Source organism: Bos mutus, chromosome 26 (genome assembly GCF_027580195.1).
Source record: "Bos mutus isolate GX-2022 chromosome 26, NWIPB_WYAK_1.1, whole genome shotgun sequence".
NCBI classification, from domain to species: domain Eukaryota; kingdom Metazoa; phylum Chordata; class Mammalia; order Artiodactyla; family Bovidae; genus Bos; species Bos mutus.
Genome location: NC_091642.1, coordinates 36,434,480 through 36,444,839, shown reverse-complemented (window position 1 = coordinate 36,444,839; position 10,360 = coordinate 36,434,480). Strand labels below are relative to the sequence as shown.

Below are 10,360 nucleotides of genomic sequence, written 5' to 3'. Positions count from 1 at the left end.
CACTTGGTTTCAGGGTCCCATCTCCTAATTCCCCCAGGGAAGCCTATGACCTCCTCTCCCGCAACACTTTGCCCACACCTGAAATAAGAAGTGAATTCGGGGCTGGACAATAAGGCCTGGGGACCTTTCCTAGAGCTCCCCCAGACCCAGGCCTCTCAGACCAGCTGAGGCTGAGCCACCATCCACCCGCCTCAGGGCCTTGGGCTGAGTGAGGGTGGAGCTGCTGGCCTGGCCCACGTTCACCTCTTTAGGCCTCAATCATTAAGGCTGTCCTGCGTGAATGGGGAAATCCCTTTTTCAGGAAGTTGAGAGAAGACATAGTCATTAATAATGGAGATTAGGTGCTAGAACAGGCCGAAGGTCAGAGCTGGAAGAGAAGAGTCCCTCCCGTACATAAAAGTACACCTACCCCACCACCAGCAGGACTTTTCACTCTTACACAGACGTGGACACAAATAAAAACCCAAAGCATTGGAAACGGGTAACTATACATATTTTAATAAGTCAAAGTCTGGAATCCTAAGCCTCAAATGATTCCTTAGAAAACTCCAGAGAAGACATACATTTGAGTACAAGCAGATACACTGATCCCCATGTATGTTTTTTACGTATACTGAAGGGTTTTTTTTTGTTTACAGAGGGGAGGGGAGGGGTGGGAGGGGCAGGGAGGGGAGGTGAAGCAAACTAAACTCCTAAGAGTTGGAGGCTGAGTAAGGTTAATGGGAAGTTTCCTAATGAAAGGACACCTTCCATGTTGCTACAAAATGTTTCTTTCTGACTTGCCATCACAGTAACCTGAAATATAGAAAACAAAGCTATTAGTGACAGAAAGATGGGCCCAGGATTCAATGTAGATAGTCAATATTAGGATGGCCGTAGGACTGGTATTGTTCAAATGCCTGTTGTCAGGGGACAGCTAGATGTAGTTCTAATATATTAACATCTTCCAGGTTTTCTGAAACCCTCTGATTTCTCTGGGGGTGACCAGTACGGGCTGAGAGCACAGGATCTGCCATATAAAGTAGCGTTCTTTTTGTCTTAAATTTGCCTCGTTGCATTTCAAAGAGATGAGGGCACCTCCTCCTGACTCAAGAAGGGAGGGCCAAATCAGCCTGGCCGCGGCTACTCCTTTAGCAGTTTTACGGAACGTTCGCTGTGCCCTCTGTCACGTCACCAGGTGGTGACACAGGGGCTCCAGAGTCACACAACAACCTTGGTTTGCGTCCAGCTCAGTTATCTACTGAATATCTTGGGCAACTTTCGTAAGTTTTTCTTAGCCCCTGTTTTCTCATCTGTAGAAGGTGGATCATGAGAAAACCTACTTCATAAGGTATATCCAGGATTAGGTGAGATGAGGCAGGCAAAGGACTTGGCGGGGAGCCCAGCTGGAGTGAAATCCTTTGCCTGCCTTATATTTAGGCTACCCCCAGCTGAAGCATCAAAATCTTATTTATGTGTTTGGTCTGGGTTCATATCCGTTTGGTATAGTGTGGGTTAGCTAGTTAGATGACCAACAGAGAAGTTCAGTTTTGTTCTCTGTTTTCCCTTACAATTTAGCATTACTTTATTTGGATTCTGAAATGCAGGTTCCCATGGGAATGTCTATTTAAAATAAAATGTGCAGTCTCCTTCAGAATGCTACTGGGTTTTAAAGCAAGATTAGCCAAGGGTGATATTCATAAAAAGATTCAATGGGGCTTCCCTGGTGGCTCAGACAGTAAACGATCATCTTGCAATGCAGGAGACATGGGTTCGATCCCTGGGTTGGGAAAATCCCCTGGAAAGGGAATAGCTACCCACTCCGGTATTCTTGCCTGCAGAATCCCATGGACAGTGGAGCCTGGTAGGCACAGTCCATGGGGTTGCAAACAGTCGGACGTCACTGAGCTACTAACTCTCTGGTCTGGTCAGGGAATCTCAAAAAACGTGAGAAAGCCAGCTAGTCAACTTGTCTCTCTTTAAGTGTTTACACCAATGGCCACATTCAATGCCCAGCTCTTCACTGGGGCCACTCAATCCCCAAACAATATTAATTTGGTCAGAATGGTTTTTTGGGCAGCGCAGCCAGGAGCAAAATCATGTGACTACACAGTGGGCCTGAGGTAGCAGATAAGAAGGAAGAGACTGTCCCCTTTACTTAACTTTAAGGGCCAGGGTTTTGGATAAAAAGGTTTTTGCCCACTCCTTGTGCATCAGCCCCATGAAAAGGCCAGTGAAAGATCTGGTTATGAAGGATGAAGACTTGGACTCAGAGGGGCACCCAGGTTCCCCTGTTTCCTTCTGCATGCAGATGTAACGCATCTCAGGGCCTGCAGACCCAGGGAGCCTGCTCCCACCCACCACTCACCGTTGTGAGGGATCAGCCGGTACTGCCTGGCCAGGCACAGCTCCTCCTGCCTCTGCCGCACGATTTTCTGCACTTCCGGGGAAAAGCCGCTGGGGTCTCGGGCAAACACGAAAGAGTAGCTGTCAGCGCAGGTGCCATCGAGGTTCAGGAGGCGGCAGGAGTACTGCACGGCAAAGGTCTCGTAGTCCGTGTCAATGATCCAGTGGTCATCGTCTGCAGGGCAGAAAGCCACAGGGACTCTGTATCTCCCTCAGACACTCAGATGTCAGGGAAACTTAGTGCCGGGCCCCAAAAACCAGCCACCTCCCCAAACTGCGTTCAGCAGTTAGGAAGCAGGAGACCACAGGGAGTTCTGACAGCAGTTAGAAAACTGGGACCATGAGAGAGGACCTTGGCCTTCACAGGAAAAACTCCTGGAGCTGGTGGCAGGGGCGGGAGGGACCACATTTGCTTTAATGACTGTTTCTCTCCCTGATGACAAATGTGATCGTATCTTTCATAAGAACAACCAAGAATGTGAATCCATCAAAACCACAGGCTAGACCTGTCTGCTGTTGTCTTCTCCATCTACCCTGACAGCATCTCGTGCCTCTGTGGCTGACGTTGATGGCCACCAACATGTGTGATCCGCAACATAAGCATGTGTCTTTTGCATTGATCTGTATCAGCCAGTTCCCGGTCCTCTCGCTACCCACACTCCCCTCCTGCCTCTCAGTCCACTGGGCGATCTGGTTCATGGCCTTTCTGGCTCCATCCTAATTCTGGCTCGGTGACCTGACTCACTTCTCTCTCGAGGCTGGCAAGAGGGTAGAATCTGCCTTCGGGGCACAAGATGCCCACCTTTTGACATCAGATATTCTTCCTTAGAGAACTGCTCAGAGCTCTCCTGACAGAGGCAGAGTTGAGCCCTTGAAGAATTTAGATTATATTTCTTCCTAAGACTGGGATGTAAGCCATGCAGAGAAAGTGTAAACAAAGGTGGTAAGAAGGTCAACAAAGGCAGGATGGGAAACCACGTTCATAAGAATGTAGGTGAGAGGTTTGCCATGGAGAAAAACAATGGGGATAACACCTTTGTTATCCAAACACCTCACATTTGGTAAAACGTGTCACATCTCTACTTAACATTCTTGTTGATATATAACCATGACCAGGGTTTTCTGAGCTTAGTGTCAGTCAGTTACACTGTGGACACTTGCCATGCTTTCTCAATTATTTTTCACGGCGACCGAAAGTGCACTCTCTCATCCCCATTTTCCAGATAAGAAAACTGAGGCACAGAGAAACTAAATCATTCACCCAGGATCACAAAGAGCAGGACATAATTGAGCTCCGATCTGACTCTGGAGCCCCCGTGCCTAACGTCTACAGCACACTGTCTCCAGGCATTACGTAAAACTAGGGGCCACAAGGGATAAGAAACAGATGCAAAGCCTCTGTGTATTCATTCCACACCCAGGTCATGAAGCAAGTGATGATCTCTGCTCTATTTCATGTCCTGTGCTGGAGGAACGCTCAGCTCCCAGCACTGGGGGTGTAAGGGAGATCTCTAATGCTTGCCTAAGTCACCTCTGGGTGTGCCTTTTGGCTCTGAGAACCCCAGGAGTCCCCGCCAAGGAGGGGCTCAGCCTGAGACCAGGCCTTACAGGAGAGCTGCATTGGAGTGGGTGGTGAGCCCTCTTTTCAGCTCACTGCAGGCCCTCCACGAGGAGGACTGAGCCCTCCTGAATCCTCCAGGATTTCCCAAAGGGCGGGTATCAGAGGCTGGGGTGGGAAGGGCCAGACATATGACTGCTCAGGGGTGGCCATGTTCATCTGTTTGATAAGATGCAAATTCTAAAAATTATTGATCTTGTGCCCCCTGGTATCGATTTTTATAATCCACTATCAGAAGTTTATCTTTTATCCTAAATAGATCACTTTAGGAAGTTTTGCTGAGTTATTTGAAAAAACTTTTATTATCTCTAGGGATAAAAGCTTTTCCCCTTATTGAATAGTAAGTCCTTTTATATAGTGTACATCAATACTGAATGAGCAATTTGGTAAAAGATAAAATTTCATCTAACACAACTCTAGAGGAAGTCAAGGAGTATGCGCCCTGAGTACATGGGCTACGTGAAAGGAGCTGGCTCACCAAGCTAAGCGTCCCCCTGAACAGGCCCCTGGGTCCTATTTCCCAGGAGAGCTCCAATAATATTTTGTAAAATTGTAAAAGTTGATTGTATTAGGTTCCTGCTGTTTAGGACCATCTAATTTTGACCTGGGAGCTGGAACCCCTGGCTTCTGACACTGTCTCTCACAAACTTGTTTGCATGACCTTGGACAAAGCACTATCTTTTCCCCTCTCCCCACCCCCTTTTTTTGGCCATGAGGCATGTGGGATCTTAGTTCCTGGGCCAGGGATCAAATCTTCACCCCCTGCAGCGGAAGTGAGGAGTTTTAACGGTCACCAGGAAGTCCTAGCACTGCACTGTCTTGACTTCAGTTTATTCATCTGCATATTGAACCCCGTTCAGAGTGGTAACTCTCCATCTTTAAGATTCCATGATGGAACTCCCTGGTGTCTTGGGGGGAATTAAACCCTTAGGTTTAATCCCTGCTGGGTGATCTAAGATCTCACGTGCCATGCAGCTTGGTAAAAAAAAAAAAAAGTGAGATTCCATGATATGCCCCTCTGGCCTGCATTCTTCTCTAGGTACCAAGTTGACTCCAGATTTGAAGCTTAGGAGAAATGAGGAAAAAGTAGAAAAAGCATGTACATGCATGTTCCCACAAATTTGTATCAGGTTAAATTTTAGGATGCTTTTCTGAGAGTCCTTAACACTCTGCTCCTCATATGAGTTTCCGGGCTTGGGAGAAAGGGAAGAGGTCACTGTCACCCAGAACACTGTGCCTGGCTCAGACTCTCAGCACCCAGCACTGGCAGGTAGGGTACCTGGGAGTGAGCCAACCCTGTGTCCTTTGATGAGAGTCTCTGAGCCTCTGCTGGGGCGCCTAGCAGTCAAGCTGTTTCCGGGATTCAGCCCAAAGAAATGGAGGAAACGCAGCAGCAGCAGCACCAGGCTAAGCGGTGATGTGAGCTGGGTCTTGAGGAGGTGGGAGGTCTAAGCAAGGGGAAGGCCACACACGCTGGTGCTGGCAGGACGGGTGACCGGCAGGAGGTGGTCAGGTGACAAACCCAAGGTCCTTTTGAGCTTGGGCCAGGTTTCTGAGCTGGGAGAGGGGATGGGAGGTGGTGAAGGGGCCTAGCTGCTTCCAGTCTCACCCCTCTAGCCTCCAGCCGCGCTGAGTTCTGGCTACTTACACACGATTCTTCCCTAAGGTGCCCCTGGAGAAGAAACCCAGCCAGTTGGCTATGTATGTCTTCGATCCCCCTCGAGACAGTCCTACTGAACTGACTACTCACTTCCTTTCTGGAGAAAGGACGCTACGCCCCAGTACTTCATCTTGAACTTGGCAGGGTCCTCAGTGTCTGTGAAGGTGCCCACCATGTCTGCACACACGTCCCAGTTACTGCAAAAACCAAGGGGATTCTGAGCCAGGCCAGGCAAAGGGCTTCCTCCCTCCATGCCACCCCGGGCGCTCCCTTCCCGCCCCAGTGGGGATTTGGCGCTCAGCCTGGGGACCCTGCCGTGCAAAGAGCCCCCGCCCTCCCCCACCCCCGCCCCCAGAGGGCACTGACTTTAAGAGACGCACTCGGCCCTTGGCCGTGGCGCTCATGTGGCCATTCTCGTCCACGGAGAACTCGGCGACGATGTTGTCTTGCAGAAAGAGGCCCTCGGGGTCCTTCTTGGCCATGGCGTACCAGGTGCCGGCGAACTGGGGAAGAGAGGAGAGCCGGGTTTGGTGTCCGGGAGCGCCTGGCCGGCCTCTGGGAAAGGGGAACGCGGGGCGCCCGGGACACCGGTACCTACGCGAGCCTTGTCGAAGTTCTCCGACTCGGAAGCTGCTCACCCGGCAGTCGCGCTCCGCCCGGGCGCTGCCCAGCGCCGCCAGTAGCACCAGCGCCCACACCCACTCCATCTCGCTCGGGAGTCCGCCCTGCGGGAACCGCGCGCCGTGAGCGCCTGGCGGCTGGACCACTCGGCCCTCCAGCACCGGTCCCCAGGCTCCATCTTGCCCGCGAGGGGCCCTCCTCCCGCCAGCGCCCTGGGTTCCCATCCCGCCCGCCCCCAGACCTTCATCACACCCATCCCGGGCCCCCATCCCTCCTGCGCCGGCCCCCAACCCCGCCTGGCCGCCGCTCACTGTCGGGAGCTGCGCGCAAGCCTGGCCGCGGGTCCGAGCGCGCGTGGAGCCAGCAAGGCGAGCTCGCCGCGGGGGCCGCCGGGCGGCTTTATAGCTCCGGGGGGAGGGGGTCGCGCTTTCGTAACGGCGCGGGGTGAAAGACCGAGGGGGAGGCGCCGGGGCCGGCGGGCCAGCACTTGCATAACGCGCCCTGACTCACCGCCGCCCGGGCGCAGGGAGGGCGCCTTGGGGCGAGAGCCTCCCCCTCCAGCGCCGCCCGGGGCTGGAGCAGCTGCCGCGCGTGGTGGCCTCGGCGGAGCCTCCGGCGGCGGCGAGCCGCGGGCACCAGCCCTGGCCTAGTTACCCGGCGCCCGTGCCAGCGGCCGCCAGCTGCGGCCTGGGGTGGCCTCGGGGCCCTGTTGCTCTGGCTGGAGGCTCGGGTAGGTCTGGCGGGAAGACCAGACCGTGGCCTCCCAGAACGAGGGACATCTGCGATGCTGCCCGGGTGCGTTAGTGCTCGGGCCTGACCGTGCCAAATTGGCCCCTCGGTCCTCTGAGGACTAGTTGTGTAGGAGTTTGGGACTGTTTCCGCCACATAGTTTTTCATTTTATAAAGGGTGTCTTTTACTCTCTTTCAGGGGAGTTGTGGTGCCCTTGGATCAATATTTGTTCTTTAGTTTCAACATCTTTAGAAGTATTAAAACCCTCCCTGTTAAATATTCTCCAGAAACGCAACCCTGGTCAGGACAGGAAATATTTTAGCCACCTCGGTGGTCGCCTACTTGGTCTGTGGCACTTCGCTCAAACCGCTTTGAAACACACCTACCAATTGTTTATGCTGCAGTTTGATTTCAAAGCCATAGTGGCATCTTGTTTTGTTTCCAAACCAGCTAAGGTGAATTGACTGTGAGCGGAGGGGAGGGGGAGGGGAACAAACGTCTGTGACGTCAATGGTCAATTAAGTCGAAATGCTGTGACTGGTTGTGTGATTTTGCCCAGTGGCACAATTCAGGGCCATGTTTTTCTCTTTCCATTCAGTTAGAGCTCCTCTAATCTGATCCAAGCAGTCGGAAGACACAGCTTTGGACTGAATGAGAATTAGGGATAGGGCAAAGAGGTATCACCTTTTTATAAGATTCCTTCCATCAGTTGTGGCCCAAATTGGAAAAGGCCAAGATGAATTTGGTCCATTTTGCTACCGCCAGACCTGAAATAAGAGAGGGTGGAGGTGCAGGAGGGTGGCAGCCAAACAGAGAAATAAAGAGTTGATGGTCTTTGCAGGGCGCTGGGAATACTTCTGAGCCTCCTGAAAAAAAAATACCTGTGGCTCCTGCCACCTTCCTGTGACCCCTTGGGCCTCTCCCTGCCTGATGGTCTGCTTTCACTTTCCACCTTCCCCCCCACTCCTGTTCTACATTTGAGTCTGGAGGTGTCTCTGGAGTGCCAACCTTGATGCAATTAACTCCTTACTCCCTCCTCCTTTCTGCTAAGAAAGCCCTGTTTCAGGCCTACCAGCTAACTAGGAGCTCTTTGGTGAGGTCAGTTTTATCACAGGATGTATAATCCCAAACAGAACTGCACCTGGTTCAAAATTGGGAAAGGAGTATGTCAAGGCTGTGTATTGTCACCCTGCTTATTTAACTTATATGCAGAGTGCATCATGAGAAATGCTGGACTGGATGAAGCACAAGATTGGAATCAAGATTGCCAGGAGGAATACCAATAACCTCAGATATGCAGATGACAGCACCCTTATGGCAGACAGCGAGGAGGAACTAAAGAGCCTCTTGATGAAAGTGAAAGAGGAGAGTGAAAAAGCTGGCTTAAAACTCAACATTCAAAAAATTAACATCACAGCATCCGATCCCATCACTTCATGGCAAATAGATGGGGAAACAATGGAAACAGTGACAGACTTTATTTTTCTTGGGCTCCAAAATCACTGTAGACAGTGACTGCAGCCATGAAATTACAAGATGCTTGCTCCTTGGAAGAAAAGCTATGACAAATCTGGACAGTGTTTTAAAAAGCAGAGACATTACTTTGCCAGCAAAGGTCTGTGTAGTCAAAGCTTTGGTTTTTCCAGTAGTCATGTATGGATGTGACAGTTGAACCATAAAGAAGGCTGAGCACTGAAGACTTGAATATTTGGAACTGTGGTGCTGGGGAAGACTTGAGAGTCCCTTGGACTGCAAGGAGATCAAATCAGTCAGTCATAAAGGAAATCAACCCTGAATCTTCATTGAAAGGACTGATGCTGAAGCTGAAGCTGTAATACTTTGTCTACCTGATGCAAAGAGCGACTCATTGGAAAAGACCTTAATGCTGGGAACCGTAGAAGGCAGGAGGAGAAGGGGACAACAGAGGACGAGGTGGTTGGATGGCATCACTGACTCAATGGACATGAGTTTGAGCAAGGTCTGGGAGATGGTGAAGGACAGGAATACCTGACGTGCTGCAGTCAATGGGGCTGCAAAGAGTCGGACAGGACTGAGCGAATGAACAACAACATAATCCCAAACAGCTCCAATAAGGTCTGCTTCAGAGCCACTCCTGCAGGGACACTGTGTGTGCCCATACATGTAGTCATTCCCTGTGCTCCCTAGTTATAGGTAGGGTCCCTTTGTATCTCCTGTCCAATGTGTGGTTCCCCTCCTTGACATTCCAAAATAGAGGTCTATCCACCTCTCCTCCAGTACCTCCGGTGCTGGAGAGCTCCTGGCTGAGCCCAGTTGCCTTTGGACTGTTATGACTGCCAGAAAAGTTCTCCCAATACTCCCAGCCCTTGACAACTGTTTCTCCCAGAATGATTCTTGTGATCCTTGCTTATGCTGTATGAAAAATAAATATAGGGGATTTCAATGCATTTTTACAGGGATTGTTTTTGCAGCAATATGTTTTAATGTATTTGTTTGATGCTTAGAAGTTGATATAACTGTTCTCCCCCACCTCTCTCTCTTTTAATGATATATCGTAACCCTCGGTGTCCCAGATACCAGCAAAGAAAAACAGTTTATTTTGGCATTCTGTCTCGAATTTCTTCATGATTACAAACATGTGAGTAGAGGTCAACTGGTGTTTTTAACTTTGGTTCTTTGAAAACTATCCTCATAAAATATTTTTTTTCAAATATGCATATATGTGTGTATAAGATCCACAGGAAAACTGTTCACAGTGATTACCTGTGTGATAGGATTAGGGATATTTGAGAGTTTATTGTTGATTTCTACCTTTTTAAAAAAATTTTCTAAATTTTCTTACAGTGAAAATATTTAATCAAACAAATACTCTCTTTGCAGACTTTTTTCTTCTAGAAGTAAAATTATGGTCTAAATTACATCTTGTGGACTGTGTATAATATACACAAAAGTTCATTTTCTTGTCTACATCATGGAGAGACAGATCATATTTCCCTCACCTTGGTATGCATCTCACCCCCAACTTTTCCACAGGATTTATCAAGAGACTTACACAGAGTAGATGCTTGATCAGTAGATATTGACTTAATTTGTTTTACTGAAATCAGTCACTTTAAGTAAGCTTTATAAAATATGTATTTAAAAAGACCCAGTCAGAGGTCAGTCTTTCTAAAAAGTAATTTCCCGTATTTATTAATTGTAGCAGGGAGGGCTCGCTGTCCTTTCACCTAAAAGGTTTTCACTCCCCTTCCGTGGGGGCTGGAGTTGTTGCAAAGAGACCATCCTGCCAGAAGACAAGCTCCCTACCCCGCCACCACCCAACTTCCTACAGTTCTATAAGGCCACATGCCTATGTTCTGGTCAATGG

At 49.8% G+C, this 10,360-nt stretch overlaps 1 protein-coding gene across 1 annotated transcript; it reads right to left on the bottom strand.

Moving 5' to 3' along the window:
- Window positions 1-471: 471 nt before the first annotated feature.
- On the bottom strand, window positions 472-6,383 carry RBP4 (retinol binding protein 4). Its single transcript, XM_070363532.1, is given in 6 exon segments — window positions 472-795; window positions 2,348-2,560; window positions 5,754-5,860; window positions 6,030-6,166; window positions 6,262-6,283; window positions 6,285-6,383. Coding segments are annotated over 6 exon segments (603 nt in total). The 5' UTR covers window positions 6,371-6,383; the 3' UTR covers window positions 472-757.
- Between the last annotated feature and the right edge of the window lie 3,977 nt (window positions 6,384-10,360).